At 39.5% G+C, this 18,535-nt stretch overlaps 1 protein-coding gene across 2 annotated transcripts in view; it reads right to left on the reverse strand.

Moving 5' to 3' along the window:
• GPATCH2 (G-patch domain containing 2) overlaps positions 1-18,535 on the reverse strand; it is a 138,255-nt gene that overhangs the window by 28,155 nt on the left and 91,565 nt on the right. Inside the window, exons 6-9 of one of the 2 annotated variants that reach the window (XM_064164521.1) lie at positions 17,385-17,449; positions 15,677-15,716; positions 12,485-12,555; positions 6,587-7,157 (exon numbers count right to left, since the gene is read on the reverse strand). In XM_064164521.1, coding sequence (XP_064020591.1) covers positions 7,130-7,157; positions 12,485-12,555; positions 15,677-15,716; positions 17,385-17,449 — 204 coding nt within the window. In that variant the 3' untranslated portion in view covers positions 6,587-7,129. Of the gene's footprint in view, positions 1-6,586; positions 7,158-12,484; positions 12,556-15,676; positions 15,717-17,384; positions 17,450-18,535 lie in introns of those variants that run through there. The other variant, XM_064164520.1, reaches the window with a different exon arrangement.

The raw sequence follows: 18,535 nt of genomic DNA on the forward strand, positions 1-18,535 counted from the left end.
GCAAAAAAAGCCCTCTCCTCCAAATTAAAAAAGCCTATTCAAATGCAGTACTTGCTCCACAGTCCCTTCACAGAGAGATGCAGTGCGGTGTTACATAGCAGGTAGCTTCCTATGCATAGTACAATGACCTAAACTAGCAAGACTGGGGAGGAACTGAGAAGCAGTGTATTAAACATAAATCATTTGCACGTTTATTCCATATGTCCCACTCTAACAGCATTTCTGTCAATCACTTTGCTTTGTCTGCTGTTAGCAGCTGTGACTTCTGTTGCAAGCTGCAATGCTTGATTCGGTCTCAGTGCAGTTGCTCTTGGTGGTGGACTGTAATACTGCTGATAGAATCCTATGCAGCATATAATTATGACAGAATGTTTTTAAGAAGACTGATGTCTATTTCATGATGAGATGAATTGGTAATGATCAATACTTGCCTACCCATTATATTGCAATTAACATCTCTCTTACCTGAGGAACAAATCTACAGTAAACAGTGACACACTGCTCTGCCACAGTATCAATGCATTCCTGCAGATGGCTGTAGAACTCTTCAAGTTTATCATCACTAAATGCTTCAGCTAATGGAGTGGCTTGATAAAAGTGAGCTTCTTTTACAAGAGAGTATAAGGGAAGAGTTGATCAGTTTGCACAATAAAACGACTTTTAAAAGGGAAATCTAACTGAAACTGCCAGTTCTCAGTCTTAATATACAGTTGCAAAATAGGTATCAATACAGACATGACTGAAGAGAGAATGCAGTGAGGACCACAACTCATTTTAAGCTTGAGACACTGAATATTATAAACTGAAACTGAGTAGGGAGCATGGGAAGCTATGTTCACAGCAGCAGTTAAAAAAAACAACAAACAGAACTCAAAACTGCATAGCAGGGAAGCAAGTCAATAAAATCACTAAAAAGAATAATTGTATGGATCAGTTCAGCTTTATAAAAATCAAATAATGTTTACTTGGATTTTAAGTACTTCTTATAAAAAAAAAACAAACAAAAAAACAAAAAAACCCCATAGTAATGGTTCATATTACAGAATAGAATCACAGAATCAACCAGGTTGGAAGAGACCTCCGAGATCAGCCAGTCCAACCTAGCACCCAGCCCTAGCCAATCAACTAGACCATGGCACTATATGCCTCAGCCAGGCTTTGCTTCAACACCTCCAGGCATGGTGACTCCACCACCTCCCTGGGCACCCCATCCCAATGCTAATCACTCTCTCTGCCAACAACTTCCTCCTAACATCCAGCCTAGATCTCCCCTAGCACAACTTGAGACTGTCCCCTTGTTCTGGTGCTGGTTGCCTGGCAGAAGAGACCAACCCCCATCTGGCTACAACCTCCCTTCAGGTAGTTGTAGTCAGCAATGAGGTCACCTCTGAGCCTCCTGTTTTCCAGGCTGAACACCCCAGATCCCTCAGCCTTATCCGCTCACATACTTCATAACTCCTTATTAAAAAAGTTGCATGATTTCACTTTCATAATTTAACAAAATGCTCAGCTATATCAGGGATATTAAGGAAGACCAAGACTAAGGAAGACTTCTCCAGGCTGCACACTCCCAGCTCCCTCAGCCTTTCCTCATAGGGCTGTGTTCCAGGCCCCTCACCAGCTTTGTCGCCCTCCTCTGGACACGTTCCAGCACCTCAACATCTCTCTTGAGCTGAGGAGCCCAGAACTGGACACAGCACAGATTTTATATGATGATGATCTCAATTCTTACATAGCTTCCAATGTCCAGAGTGACAGATGTGGCAATGCATGTGCCTTGTGGATAACTAGAAATGGACAGCCCCATGTCCATCATGAAGAAGGTGCCCACGATCTTTAGCTTTCTAAAATAAGCAAAGGGCTTCTGTAATTCCAGTAGATGCAGAGGACACTACTTAGAGGTCAGCATTTCTGGCTAGCAGGTGACTACAAAGAAGAGTGATCAAATAGTTGCTTTAACAATGAAGATTTGACCTCCATGTCTTAGCATTCTGGTATAGGGCAATCTTGAAAAAGAATCCAGCAATCTTTTGTTAAGAACATTTCAGATAAACCTCCCTCAGTACAAACTTACCCATCTTTAGGTCAAATCAATGTCTGAAATCTGTTTTGTTATTTATTACAGAAACACATGCATGTGTGCCTGGTGGCAATCTGGGCAATAGTATATTAAATGCCAGAACACTCACAGCACTCCACACTGCTCCTGCTGTGACAGCTGCATTCTTGATGAACAGTTCCCCATCTGAGCCTTTTTTCCCAGAAAAAAAACAGACTTTTGCTAAGGAGAAACTGAGATTAAATGCTCAGACTCTATGTAAGGTCTACCTCTACTCTCAGTGAATTTGAAGGACTTCATGGCTTTTACAGAACCCATGAATTCAGCACTGCTGATATGCAGTATCAGGAGAGAAATTCCTAGAAATCAGAGACTTCAGCATTTCGTTCTCTGGTTTACTTGATTTTTGCTCTTAATGTGTGAAATAATTCAGAAATCCATAGGTGTTTCTTCAGGCTAACTTTCTGCAGGTTGTACTAAGAACCACTCCGACTTCATCTAACACTAGAATGCTGGCAGTATGAAAAGGAGTTCTCACTGGGCTAGGACAGGTAGACCGGTACTGCTGTAAATTAGTCTTGCCTACAAAATACATTGCTTGTACAGAAACTTTCACTCAGTGCTAAAGAATTGGCAATATGATGATGAAATACAATGCATATGCAACATGTGTATATTAACTTTTAATGATTACTGTACAGGGTTAACCCTCCAGAGGAAGTAACTTTGAACTTGAGCCTAGGTGGTCTTGACCCCTCCCCAGGGGTGGGTCTGAACACCACCAGGTGATGGTTAGCCTGCTCCCCCTTCCTGTCTAAAGATCCATAAAAGCAGGGGGACTTGCTGGTTTTCTCTCTCTCTGTGCTCCCTGTCTCCCTGCTTACTAGCATCACCATCCTGTTCCTCTTTGTTTTACCACGTGGCCATCACCCACAAGGCAGACAAAGCCATTACCATCAAAAATCTGGTTGTATTTACACATTTTGTATTTGTTTTCCCTTCCCTATACCTTTGTCACTTCCCTACCTCAGATAACTTTTCTAATTTATTGTTAAACTTTTCTTTTTAACTTCCAAATCCAGTGACATTTATTTATTTGAGTGTGCTTACCTTTCCTCTCTCTCTCTACATCAAATTCCTTTCTTTTGGGAAAGAAGAGGGAAGAGGGAAGGGCACTCTATAAATTGTTATTTGGTTCTATCAAATACATTTGAGTCTTTGGAAATTTAAATTAGAACCCAGACAATTATGAAAATTATTATATACATTTCTTCTTGGTACCACTATTCTCAAACACCATTCAGGTGAAATCAGTTCCATACTTGTTTGCTCCACATTCTAAATCAGCAGGAAGGCCTTTCTCCAGGCTTGTCTAAAGGATGACATGATCCATACAACAGATTCCTTCACTTGCCTCCATAAGTGTGAAAATCATTACAGTAACTCAAACACCAATGCACTTTATTTTCACATCAGCAAATCTTAAACAGATGTGATAAATCCATGCAACTCCATCAAACTCTTTTCATACTATGCCAACCTGTCTGCAATATAACTTTAAACAGAAGGGTGACATACCTCTTTTATTGAAAGTCCTACTGCAACCCTATAATGAGAAGAATAAAATCTTGCCCTGGTCCCATCAGATTACCTCATCACATAATACTACATCCTAATATGTTCCCTTCCTGTTATCTTTTCCAGCACTTTTTTTGTGTCATTCAGCCACAGAAGTCATCCAAAATTTACCTCTACTCTACACATTTGTATGTTCAACTCCACATTGGCATAATTTTAACAAATACAATGTAAAATAAACACTTACATCATTACATATGTTTTGACACTCAATCTCAAGTCACTTACTTTGCTGTGAATTGAGTCTCAAAAAAAGAGAGAATTCTGTAGTAGAGGCCCTACTGTCCTCAAAAAGGATAATGTATTGTTTTTTCTTGTTCCTAATTAGTAATTTAAGCATATGTTCAGCATTTAACTCTAAATGTTTGCCTTTTCCCCAAGCTCTAAGACAGCTGTCCAAGATGTGAATGCCAGAAAACATTTAAATATCAACATCTGTTGAATTATGTTAATTTAGTGTAGTATAATTGGGCATGAGTTGGAATTGATCAAAAGTATATGAATTACACAAAGGCAAATCCAAACCATTATCTTGGTGTACAAACAAGTCACCAAGGAACAGTTAGGGAATAAAATTAAACCAAAACAGACAAAAAAAATTCCACTTTTGTTGAAAATTAGATAGGTAAAACTTCAGAGTTTTTCTTTAGCAAATGACTTAATTTCACATTTTTAAGATAGGAAATGAATATTTTTGTAGTATTTCAGGATATAAGTTTTATACTAAGTAAAAAAGAAATTCTAGATAGTTTTGACAGTGAGTTCCACTACTGTTTTGTGTCAGGCAACACTTGCTAAAAATAATGCTTATGTTTGTGCAATGGTGTAGAACAGTTAGAAAATAGGTTGCAGTTACAGAATGCCAACCTGCTGCAGGAAAATGTTGCTTCACAAATTCTAAAGCAAGCAAATATTCTCAGTGGCTTTTTTTTCCTTCATCTTCCACCAACATTGTTGACAACCAGGAGATATGGTACTAGAAACTGTTCTAGTGGGAATCCTTGAGGTCCCTTCCAACCTAAATCGTTCTGTGATTCTATGGGCCATGATTCAGCTCTGAATTGATTTTGACAATATCTTTTCTACTTGATAGTAACCATGGTGCTGAAGAGAGACTTCAACAGAAGGATTTGATAGCTTACTCAATGATACTATTTCTTCCAGGTATTTCTGTATATGTATTTGTTGACTAAATATGACATTCACTAAATAACTCAGTACAGGACCAGTCTATTTTATCGAAAAGACTTTTAAAAACACCTCTTAAAGTTCTGGATCACAATCACATACAGTTAGGTTAAATTACTGCAAACATTAGCATCATACTGAAAAATCCTTTACTTCTAAACCAGGTGTGGAATAAAAAGCAATGGTAAAAATCAAAGTATCTAGTGTGGTAGTTCAAAAATGTAGGAAGGAAAATGCTGTGTCAGGCTGAAAGCATTCAACATCCAGTTGAAGGAAGCTCAAAAACAGAAGAAGGAATATGCCTTATCAGGTTGGAAGCATTCAACACTCAGTGCATGCCAATTGTTTTCTTCACCTCTGTGCTGGGATGGTGAGCAAGCATCACCAACTGGTATAAACTGGTCCACTATAAGAGACCAATTATTAATTAATGTAGGTGAGCAGCCAGCATAATGTATTTATTCTTAATCAGTCATTCAGACCCAGATCTGGACCAGCGATCCAGAGATTTTTGTTGTATTACTACCATTGTGGTCAATTCTTTACTGCCTTCCATCAGTTCCAAGAAAGTAATAGATCTGCAACTGGACTCCCTTTCACTCTGTGCTTGACAAACAACGCTTCAGAAATCTTATCATACAGTCAAGATACTACAGTTCTACTTCATCCCACAATCTAATAAACAAAGACATAATTGATGCAACTTGGCCTGAGAGAAAAAACAACCAACCACTAAAGTGATGACTGAATTTTAAGCAAGTTAGGCTCTCTAACACTATGCACCCACTTCCCTCAGTAACTGTCATGAAACTCCACTGAGTACAAGAGGAGTGTGAGTGTGCATGTAGGAGTGAATACAAAATTTGGCTTTATAATATAAAAAGAGAATTAGTAAGAGAAAGTTAAAGATACATCGACTATTTTTATGTCTTGTTAGATGCACAACTTTTTAACATAGTATTAGCAACACAAGAAGTTTTAAGAATATGCACAAAAAAGTAACCAATAGCAAAACTAAATCCAGAATCCCCAAATCACCATCCTGAACAGTCATTTGCTTCCTTTAGCTCAGACAGGTTGCCATAGTTTGAGGCAAATTGGAATATTTCAATGAGAAAAATCAGATGCTAGGCCATGAAAAGGAAACAATGGTGATGTCTACTTCACTCATAGGTTGGCTGAGATGTATAAAAACAAGAACATGAACATAGATAAGGCAGAGCAGGAGAGTCACTGTATGTGTGTCTCTGTCGTAGTTGGTGCCCTGGGCTGCTTCTGTGTAACTAATCCTTCTGCTTTCTAACCCCCCTTGCCGATCCTCCAACCTCACCTTGCACATAAGGCAAACTCTGGGGTAAGGTAGAGGAGTGGAAAGAAGGTGGAAAGGTGATAGGGAGCCCCTCCTGAGGACTCTGATTTCTAGGAGGGCTGTTGTGTTTCTGTATCACTTTTAACTTGTGTATTGTTGTATATAGCTGTAAATATTGTAAATACCTGCTTGTATAGTGCACTGAGCTGTGAATATAAAGCTTCATTCCTTAACTTCCAGTCAGTTGAGTGTAGTCTGGATGATTTCATAAGAGTGGGAGGGCAGGTAACTCCCAAACCATCACACACAGGTACTAAATGCTGGCTTCTAAATAGGTTGAATTGCATTTTAAAAATCTTTCAAACTACCAGCAACAAAAACGAACATGAAAGTTTGATGTGATTTGAAACAAACTATTTAAGTTTACTTCTAAAATCTCTCCTTACACAAAAATCACTGTCTGAATAGAAGTCTCTGTGCCTATGTCTCAGAACTTTAGTGAATGTGCACCAGTAGATGCTGCTTTATGTATCTGAGATTCAGAAATCCCTTCAAGGTTAGGAGCAACTTGATGTAAAAACTACTGGAACAGTTTAATTGCAACAAGAACAGAAAGAGGCAAACCCATCCTTCCTTCAAGTGTGGCTATTCATCCTTATGGTTGTGGTATGCAGCTTCCATGTGCTTGTGTGGTGATCCAGGCAAGAAAGTTACAGATTTGTTGTGACAGGGGAGATGGTGGGAAAAATGAGTGGTGGAAAACCAGACTGCAAAACAACCTCTTTTGACAGTAATGCTGCTTAACAAAAGGTTAAACGCTCAGTGGAACTACAGTACAGGTAACTGCACATAGTTCCTGTTCAGAACTTTAACAGCAGCAAGGGTCATCACACCTCTGAAGCCCAAATTAACTTTATCCTTATGCCATTAGCATTTTAACAGGAAAGCTGAGACAAGCTTGAGCTGTGGAGCGCAAATGTGAGAGGGAAAAAAAAAGAGAAAATCTTATGCAGCTGAGTGTGAGAAAGGAGCTATCAATCTAGATGGTGCATCAGTAGGATCCAGAAGCACACAATTACTAGAGACCAGCTGATGTTTTAAGTTTAGATATACATACACACACACACATACATATATTAAAATCAGGACTAAATGACTTTGTTAATCTGCTCAAGTGTATCTGGAATTCAGTTCTATGTGACAAAATCTGAGTGCCATTTATCAGCTTATTTATTATGAAGTGGATTAGATTTCAGTGCTATAACGACAAAATTTGGCTTGTGGTTTTGTAGTTAATTAGTTTTGCATTAAAGATAGAATCATAGAATCAACGAGGTTGGAAGAGACCTCCAAGATCATCCGGTCCAACCTAGCACCCAGCCCTAGCCAGTCAACCAGACCATGGCACTAAGTGCCTCATCCAGGCTTTGCTTCAACACCTCCAGGGATGGTGACTCCACCACCTCCCTGGGCAGCCAATGCCAATCACTCTCTCTAGCAAGAACTTCCTCCTAACATCCAGTCTAGACCTCCCCTGGTACAATTTGAAACTGTATCCCCCTTGTTCTGCAATGAAATTGCTCAAATCATATGGAAAAACTAATTTTCTTCAAAATTTCTGCTACTTTTGCAAATGTTCTCAAGTAGTTGAGTTAAAATATGATACTTCTAAGGCACTTAGTTGCTAATGTTCATTTAATAAATGGATACTTCACATCTCTTCATGAAGCAATACAGTGGCTTGAAGATTTCCATTGCATGTTGGCTACATTTTGAAATATTGAACTATTGTCCTCATCCACTTCTCCCAGACAAAAATCCTTTCTGGACCTTAACAATAAGGCTATGGTATGGGAAAGTCAATCAAGAATTTTTCTCTTCGAAAATGGACCCATCTTTTTTTTTTTTTATACTGTGCCCAGAGAAGAAAAATACCAAACTGATGGAATAATGTTGTCCCTGAGGGTGACAGAAAGGGAGGAAAGATGTTAAGAGGAAGTTCTTCAGCATGAGAGTGGTGAGAGCCTGGAATGGGTTGCCCAGGGAGGTGGTTGAGGCCCCATCCCTGGAAGTGTTTAAGCCCAGGCTGGGTGAGGCTGTGGCCAGTCTGATCTAGGGTAGGGTGTCCCTGGGCATGGCAGGGGGTTTGGAACTAGATGATCCTTGTGGTCCCTTCCGACCCTGACTGATTCTATGATTCTAAAGCAATGTGTCCTCAAACATTCACATAATTTAATCTGAAACTGCAAACATTATTAAACACCAATCATAACAGTACAGTTCCTGCTTCATAGCACTCTGAAGAGGAGATAAAACTGCTTAGCTGTTAATTTCTAATGATGTAAACACATTTGGATTTTTGATGTTATATCCATATCTCCTGCATTATTAGCTCTGGGTTTACAAGAAACTAATTTATTACCTTTAATCATTTTGCACTTGAATTAAAAGGTGAATTAAAGTATTTATTTTAAAGTACTTTTGTTGAGAAGATGTGTTCATGTGATGGCAGATGTAAATTAGCTGATAAAACACCTATGCATTCCTTAGCTTTACTGCAGTCTAAACTGTGTGCATGTTTTCATGTATAGTTGAAAAAAACCCCTGGCTGAATTTACTTCCTCTGGTATTGTAATTTCATTCCACAAAAAACACATTAACCAATTACTGTTCTTGTAATTAACCAGTAGTCTAATGTACAGTTTTCTTACCCCAGTCCATTAACAGCTGCTCAAAAAATGTAGTAATTAATGGTTTCATTTATTTTTGGCAAATCTGCAACTCGACAAATAGTTTTCTATCTGCTGCAAATTAGGACTCTTTCCCAAACAACAGATGACATGGTGGGAAAGATGAAGCAGGCAGAATCTTTGCACATCTTTGTCTCTTTAGAAGATCAAATAAAGAGCAGCTGTAATTCTGTTTGTCACATCTGTGTACAAAATTACTATGATCCTTATCATCAGATGAAAATGAACAAGTGTTGTACATTTGTACAAATGGAGGTTTCCCTTCCAAAGTGTGAAAGACAAAGTGGTATTTCTAACCAAAGCAACAGCACACTTCTGAAACACTGCCATCAAGTTTGGTGTTATTTTCTCTGAGGAACTTTCTTTGAATATTAATTCATAGAGAATATTGTCAGTTATAAAAAGTGAATGTACTTGAAAGTCATCCTCTAGCATCACCACAAGTCAGAACTTCAAATCAGACTAAGAAAAACTATGAAAAGACCAGAAAGAGTCAGTTGCAGAAAACAGTGAAGCTGCAACTAACACTCTGGGGTTTTGTTGACCCTTTCTTTGTATTTGATGTTGTTTAGTAACTTCTGATGTATTTCCTTTACATAATCCTTCTTGTACTACTTCCAGAGTTTACTTTCCTGAATATCTCCTCCAAATGTCCAAATACCCCTATTTCAGTCTGTGCTGCTCACCATGGCAGGTGAGGATCTTGAATACCTCTTGTCAGATAAAATAGAGTAGCAACAGGTGATGCATGGACTACTGGTACACAGGCCTCCTGTCACAGTGCAGTAATGTTTGAGTAGATGACTTTCGATGATTTAAAAAGAAAAAGAAACCTACTACATCTGCCTCAAACTATGGTCTATGAGAAGTGGACAACTGGTTCATACTGAGGTGCTGATACACTGACCAGACTGCTAACACAGCACTGGTTAGCTAGTTGAAACATAATCTGCTCCACCTTGAAATCACTTTTATGAGTTAATGTTTTTCCAAACCAAAAATGAACTGTATAAGAAGTAAAAACAGTTCTGGAGCTCCCGACACAAAAAAGACATGGAATTGTTAGAGTGAGTACAGAGGAGAGCCACAAAGATGCTTAGAGAGCTGCAGCAGCTCTGCTCTGAGGACAGGCTACAAGAGTTGGGGCTTTTCAGTCTGCAGAAGAGAAGGCTTTGAGGAGACCTTAGAGTGGCCTTACACTACCTGAAGGGGGCTACAGGAAGTCTGCGAAGGGACTACTGACAAGGTCTCATAATGACAGGTCAAGGGGGAATGGGTTTAAACTGGCAGAGGGGAGATTCAAACTAAATCTTAGGAAAGGGTTCTTTGCAGTGAGGGTGGTGAGACACTGGCACAGGTTGCCCAGGGAGGTTGTGGCTGCTCTCTCCCTGGAGGTGTTGAAGGCCAGGCTGGATGAGGCCTTGGGCAGCCTGTTGTAGTGGGAGGTGTCCCTGCCTATGGCAGGGGACTGGAACTGGATTATCCTTGAGGTCCCCTCCAACCTAAACCATTCTACAATTCTACGATTCCACCCCCATTTTAAAGAAGTCCTTTTCTCCCTATTAAAGATCTTTAAAGAGGCATTTGAGTACGGAAAGTCAACACAGTAAAGTTATCAAGATATGGCAAAAAGAAAAAGATAAGCAGCAAAACTTTGGGCACCTTCTTTGCATTTTTTTCAATTCAAGCACGTGTCATAAATTCTACTTACATAACAGTAAGAAAAAAAACCAGATGTGGATAAACCCATTAGTGATTCTTAACAGTAACACATCATAAAATAAGACACAAGACCATTAAGTGTAGAAAAGAAAACAATTACACAAGTTTAACTTATTCAATAATCTGCTGTTTTCCCAATCTACAATCCTGTTGTAACTAGATTACAGCATAATTTAACTAGTTATGGCATCATCTGTATGACTAGAGGCAAAATACTAAGTTGCTTCCTTATCTTGGTTATTCTGTCAAATAAGGATAAGATTAATTCCTAACTTCACCAAGGTATTGTAAGGAGAAATGTATTAAATACATAGAGACAGGCAGATGGTAGTACAATGAAGGTCTCATGTATTTGGCAATAAAATGATAAATTCAAAACTATGCTGTAGCAACTCAGAAAAATGCTGCCTCCATTGCTGACCAAATGAATCTCTTAGCTCTGGGGAATCTTCTTTAGGTAGAATTCATTTTAATAAAAAAAAGAAGTGGCTTAAGAAAATGTCTTTTACCTCATGATGGGCGCAGGCAAACTGTGAGCCCACAATCAGCTACGGCAGCTCAGCTGCCTAGCAGCAACTTGTTAACTCACCATAACTCAATCATGTTCAATTGTTTGCCCACAGCCTCAGGCTAAAGACAGACATTTGGTCTGCTAACAACTGCACCAGATGAAGACATTACTATCCCAAGCTATTTGTTATCACACATCTGCTGGAGATTATCATCTCCACAGCTCTGCTGAGGGAGAAATCACATGGTACAGTTTGTACAAAACCATGCAATTTAATTTAAATAGGTGAGTTGAGCTAACCAGGCTGGTTTTACCCACAGCATGTAAAAGACCAGACAAAAAACAAACCTTCACTGGCAAAAGAGCAGTGGAGTTGGATGAATGTACAATTTCAAGCAGGGTGACTGAACTGGGGAGGGAACTACTCCTCTCCTAATGCAGGGTGATAATGAAAATAGGTAACTTTTTAAAGGCTACACAGGTGTACAGTGTCAATGTTTAAGAGATAAAGATAACCACAATTTCTAAAGATAAAGGATCAGCGCCTACTGATCTCCCTCTCCAGGTATTCATTAAAGGAAGTATTTGACAACATTCAAAACTTACTTCAGAATAACCCGGTATATATACATACCAGAAGCCAACTGCCTCACAGAAAACCATAGTTTGGCATGATGATTTTCATCTATTATTATCAAAAATAAGTGATTTGAAGGCACACTGACATCTTAACAGAACAACATAAAAACTCTGTAAGATATTGTACACAAAAACCCCTCTAGGAACAGACACCTTAGACCAGTGCCCATCCATTCAGTGTTGAATCTTTTGCTTTTTGAAGGGGCAGAAAATAAGCCGGAGGGTAGAACTAGATTTCTTTTTAATAAGTCTTTGCAATGAAATTTTTCTTGTCAAAATATGATATAAGAACAATTTAAGTGTTGTAGCATATGAGTTATGTTCTTGATTTCAAAAGCATGTATGCATAATGGTAATTTTATACATTTTTCCACACTTAACTTAGATGCCAGAAGCACAAATCTTATTTTGGCATCCATTTAAAGCTGATGTTTACTAAAGAGATTAAGTTTAATAAATGTTGCTGGATAAAGCCACCAATAAAATCTAATCCTCATACTCAGGACTGTGCCATATAAAATAAATTCTTTAAAGTATATCACGAAAGAACCCAGAAGAGCTCTGAAAACATCCCAAAAGGATGGTGTCATTTCTTATATAAAAATGTGAGAGTTAAGAAATCAATAAATTCACAAAGAGTATTAATAAGAGCTGAAACATTAACTTACCTGCTAGCTGTTTTCACAGAGCTGCTCTTCTTGTGTCCTCTCTCTGAGCGGTTGTCGCGCAGGAGTTGAAGCTATTAAAAAAAGGTATGTTCAAAATTGTTTCACAAACAATGCCTTTATTTGCTTCCTAGAAATGTTATTCTGGCCGTGCCATTAATCATAAAATCATAGAATCAGTCAGGGTTGGAAGGGACCACAAGGATCATCTAGTTCCAACTGCCCTGCCATGGGCAGTGACACCATTTCCTAGATCAGGCTGGCGAGAGACCCATCCAGCCTGGCCTTAAACACCTCCAGGGATGCGGCCTCAACCACCTCCCTGGGCAACTCATTCCAGGCTCTCACCACTCTCATGCTGAACAACTTCCTCCTCAGATCCCATATGAATCTATCCACCTTTGTCCCATTCTCTCCTGTCTCAAGTAATCTTTTAATAGCTTTCACTCAAGGCTCAGTGACAGACATCCAACAGGATTTCACAGGGTTAGCTCATATTTTGAGATCTACCAATTTAAAATTCTTAAATAACTAAAAATGCAAAATTGAAAGCCTTCCCCAAGCTGGTTAGAAAGCCATGAAACTATCCTTACTATCCTACCTGTAAATTTCTCCAATTTTCAAAATTCCAAATAAACTTTTCAAAAGTGCATTAGAAAAAGTGTTGGAGAACACTTACATTATGAAAAAGTGTTCAGGTTGGCACTTGAAGCTAAGCAGTTATGAAACAGTTATTAAACTGTTCTAAGCCCCAGGAGCTTTTGTAATTTGAAAATTGCAGAAGCATCAAAACCACAGTATTAAAGCTTCCCATAAGAGAAGAGGAGGCTTAGGGACTGCACTGCTGCTTACAACTACCTGAAGGGAGGTTGTAGCCAGGTGGGGGTTGGTCTCTTCTGCCAGGTAACCAGCAACAGAACAAGGGGACACAGTCTCAAGTTGTGCCAGGGGGAGGTATAGGCTGGATGTTAGGAGGAAATTCCTCCCAGAGAGAGTGATTGGCATTGGAATGGGCTGCCCAAGGAGGTGGTGGAGTTGTCGTCCCCTGAGGTGTTCAAGGAAAGACTGGAAGAGGCACTTAGTGCCATGGTCTAGTTGACTGGCTAGGGCTGGGTGCTAGGTTGGACTGGATGATCTTGGAGGTCTCTTCCAACCTGGTTGATTCTATGACAATCATAGGGAAGTAGGAATAATGAAGGATTCGTTTAACTAAAACTGTGCCTCAGCTTTTGGAACAAGCTCTGATTTACTCTACTTTTAGACAAATAAAGAAAGATTTTTTTTTTTCCCCAAACTGTTTCCAATACTCAAAAGTCTATTCCCAGTTTTATGGTGAAGAGAAGGCTTCGAGGAGACCTTAGAGTGGCCTTACACTACCTGAAAGGGGCCCACAGGAAGGCTGGGGAGGGATTATTGACAAGGTCTTGTAATAACAGGACAAGGGGTAATGGGTTTGAAGTGGCAGAGGGGAGATTCAAACTAAATCTTAGGAAAGGGTTCTTTGCAGTGAGTGTGGTGAGACACTGGCACAGGTTGCCCAGGGAGGTTGTAGCTGCTCCCTCCCTGGAGGTGTTCAAGGCCAGGCTGGATGAGGCCCTGAGCAACCTGTTCTAATGGGAGGTATCCCTGCCTATGGCAGGGGGTTGGAACTGGATGATCCTTGAGGTCCTGTCCAACCTAAACCATTCTATGATTTGTCAGGATGAGTAAAGTGGCACTAACATTAAAAATACTGTTAAAAGTTTACTTAAAAAGTGGAAACAAGACAGCATGAAAACCCCAAATGTATCTTGAAACTAATCATATATCGAAGGAGGTATGACATAAAAGACTGTTTAGAAAAAGACTACAAGTAAAGTGGATCTAATAGTCACAGCATATGCACTTCAAAATCCCCTGGAAATGAGGAAATGCTGAACCTTATGACTTGGCTAACCACACCTTAATGTTGTATATGAGTATGAACTCCAAAAAATGACTCCTACCTATAGAGTTACACCTGATTAATTTTCCCCCAACTGTCTATAACATACTACTTATAGAAGAAATGCTTCTTGTCATTTCAGCTATCAAGTCCTCAGATGCAGTAAAAGAGTGCAGCATGAATTTAGAAGGAAATCTGAAGGATGTGTAAATGTTAAGACAACTTGTTCTGACGTCTCCTTGCAAAATAACTGTTTCATTTTCTTAACATCAACAAACCAAGGCCACTTTCAATTCATGTTTAAACATAGTGAACATGTGTTCAGTTCTGGGCCCGCCAGTTTAGGAGGGACATTGAGATGCTTGAGCGTGTCCAGAGAAGGGCAACGAGGCTGGTGAGAGGCCCTGAGCACAGCCCTACGAGGAGAAGCTGAGGGAGCTGGGATTGGTTAGCTTGGAGAAGAGGAGGCTCAGGGCAGACCTTACTGCTGTCTACAACTACCTGAAGGGTGGTTGTGGCTAGGAGGAGGTTGCTCTCTTCTCTCAGGTGGCCAGCACCAGAACGAGAGGACACAGCCTCAGGCTGCGCCAGGGGAAATTTAGGCTGGAGGTGAGGAGAAAGTTCTTCCCTGAGAGAGTCATTGGACACTGGAATGGGCTGCCCAGGGAGGTGGTGGAGTCGCCGTCCCTGGAGCTGTTCAAGGCAGGATTGGACGTGGCACTTGGTGCCACGGTCTAGCCTTGAGCTCTGTGGTAAAGGGTTGGACTCGATGATCTATGTGGTCTCTTCCAACCTTGGTGATACTGTGATACTGTGAAAATCAGTGAGATATTTTCACCAATACATGCACCATGATGGACATTTAACAGTTAATTTTTTACTGCTTTGGTCATTTTAACCAATGAAATGCATAAAAATGGAACTGAAGAGCCCCTTCACTTGTCACTGTTCCATATCTCCTAATTTTTTGAGTCAAATCTTTTGCTTTTCAGCATTTGGAGAAATGCAGCACTTGGAGAGACACAAAGATTTAAAGGAATGATTGGACTTTTCATTTAAGCTGTTAATAGTCAAAGATATTTAACTGGAGTCACTAATTAAAGATTTTTAATTAAGGGCCTGGTTGTTAATGTTTCCTTACAAGAAAACATGAAATCATATTTGCTTTGTTTATAACTTCTTATAACATTAGTCTACTATCTCTGGAGCAGAGGTAGTTAAATTCCTTTATATATTTCAAGTAAACTGTTCTTGATCAAAGCAGTTCTTACCTGGTTGTGCTCCTTCCTAGCCCCAGGGCTAAACCAGTGGCTGTGGGAGAAGAAGAAAAGACATGTTTAACAATATAAGTAACAAAGCACATGCTGTCATATGACCAGTCTGTACGTGCTTTTGGGTATTTTATTGTCTGCCAGGAAAAATACAGCCTTTGGCTATGCTTTATTGAACTCTCTCTCTCTGTAACAGTTCTGAAAGAATGCACCACAAACATAACTTCTGAGTAGCTACTGGCTTTACAGGTAATTATGTTTAGGTTTTATATGTTGTGGTATAAAATAGTAAATGATTGCATTTTAACATACTACAGTGCATGCACTATAAATAAAAAATAATTCCATATTTAATACTGATGTGTTATTATAGACGAAAAAAGTTTTAAAGTAGTGTGGAGTACCTGGTAATTGTTAATGTATTATTTCACAAACTGAGGTCTGAATTTGAATCTAAAGTGAAATTCAAAGTCCATGAATTCAGTGACTTCTGCTTCCGTACATATGTACAGTTTTGACTATTGGCAGCCTTACTTCATAGAGATGAAAATGTGGACTAAGACATGGAATATTGTGTCCAGTTCTGACAACCTCATCATAAGGAGACAGAGCTGTTGGAGAGCCACAAAAGTGATCCAAGGGCTGGAGGACCTCTGCTGTGAGCATAGACTGCAGGAACTGGGGTTTTTCAGCCTAGAGAAGCTGCCGAGGAACCTTATAGCTGCCTTCCAGTACCTGAAGGGATCCTACAGGAAGGCTGGAGAGGGACTTTTCATAAGGCTGTCCAACAATAGGACAAGTAGGAATGGCTTTAAGCTGAAGAAGAGTAGCTTTAGACTGGATCTTAGGAAGACGTTCATCAGTATGAGGGTGGTGCGACTCTGGAAAATGTTGCCCAGGGACGTTGTGGATGCCCTCTCCAATAGAGTGTTCAAGGATAGGTTGGATGAGGCCTTGAACAGCTTAGTCTAGTTGAGAGGTGTCCCTGCCCGTAGCATGGAGGTTGGAGAAGATGATCTCTTAAGGTGCCTTTCAACCTGAGCCAGTCTATAATTCTATGTCATGCAAAGATGAGAACTCACAATGAGACTTTTCCCTCAATAGCAGTTAAGTATATTAATATTGGTTCACAGCCACACTGTGATCACATAGAACTAAATTAACAGCCAAATCTATCTGTAGTGAGCATTATACAGACCTAGGACAAATCTTGACACTTGCAAAATGAAAAGGAGATGAAAAAAAATAAAACAAAGGAAATCGCATATAGTACCTACATACTACTCAGGTAAGAAACAGACTTTGGGCAAAGCATAAAATAATGCCATCCATAAGAGATAGGTTTTGGGCAAAGCATACAATAATGCCATTCATTATTGTATTGCACAGAAATTACATTATCAGCATCTATACTTGCAAGTTCTAGGAGTGTAACCAAAGATTTAAGCTTAACCCAGTCATGTATTTTCTGAAGTAGTTAAAATCCCTCTACAACTACCTTAAAGAACAATAGTGAGGGGTAAGTGCTGGTCTCTTCTCACAGGTAATTTGTGACAGAACAAGAGGGAATTATTAAATAAAGATCATCATGTAACTGAGGCTCTCTTATTACATGTTTTTACAGTTGTAAAATGTGGCTTTGGGGCACAGGCACTACCGTAAAGCAAATGACAACAAAAAGGCTGTAACTCTCATCACTGATGCTTACTCATGGTGAAGAGAATCCTGGGACAAGTGAACTGTTTTCCTGCTACTGCCTGCTCCTGGAGTTATCTAATGGAAAAAAAACAAAAAGTAGGAAAGAAAAGAGTTTTTGAACAATGGGTCAGCATTAATAAACAATCACAGTGTTTGTTTATTAAGAAAACATATCACAAATACTAAATACAAATTAGAGATACCAGGTAACAGTAGAAAATATAAGACACTAGATTCACTAAATGTGGTGTGCTAGTTTGAAGCAGGCTAGAATGTTTTGGTGAGCAGAATCAGATTACAGGCTGTAAACAGAAAACAATGTTGATGCCTACTTCCCTCATAGGCTTGCTGAGATGTATGAAAACATAAGTCAAAACATAGATAAGACACTCGGCACCACTCTCACTTGGGCTGCTGGCTGAGCTGCATCGCTCTAATCTCACCCTCCATTTTTGGGACTAATCCACTTTGCTTCCTAACCCCTGTATTGTTCCTTGGGACTGGGGTAAGGTTGAGAGGGGTAGGGGGAAAGTGAATGGGTGGCTGACAGCCCCTGCTGGGGATTGAGGTTTCTGGGAGGGGAGTTGTGTTTCTGTGTTACCTTTTTAACTTGTATATTTCTGTCTATAACTGTATATACTGTAAATTTCTGTTTGTATATTGTGCTAGCTGTAAATATAAGCTTCATTCATATTTCCAGAGCTAGCTGAACCTAGTCTGGGTGATTTCCAAAGTGTGGGGGGGCAGGGAACACCCAAACCATCACATGTAGTTAGCAGCGTCTGCAATTTTACAGTCAAGTTTGAGTGTGGAATGTGCTATGTAGCATCAACCAATGCTTTATGTCTGCTTCTGATTGAATGCCAGATCATGACATTTACACATCTTGGGGACCTAAGTCAGTTTTGAAAAGTCCACGAAGAACTTTAGCTCAAAAAAAATGAAAGCTGTTTTGAAAACAATCATATTTAACATACTATCCACATTTATACATAATACACCAATAAATTTACTCACAAAAACCTCCCCACCTTTGCACCACAACACTGAAATGCAAGGTTCAGGACAGTAGGATAGACAGCAAATATAAGGTAACTTTTACCAAAGTGTCCTCTAGTTTTTGTCTAATGTTTTATATATACGGAAACCAAAACCACATAG

This window comes from Pogoniulus pusillus, chromosome 25, assembly GCF_015220805.1.
Source record: "Pogoniulus pusillus isolate bPogPus1 chromosome 25, bPogPus1.pri, whole genome shotgun sequence".
NCBI classification, from domain to species: domain Eukaryota; kingdom Metazoa; phylum Chordata; class Aves; order Piciformes; family Lybiidae; genus Pogoniulus; species Pogoniulus pusillus.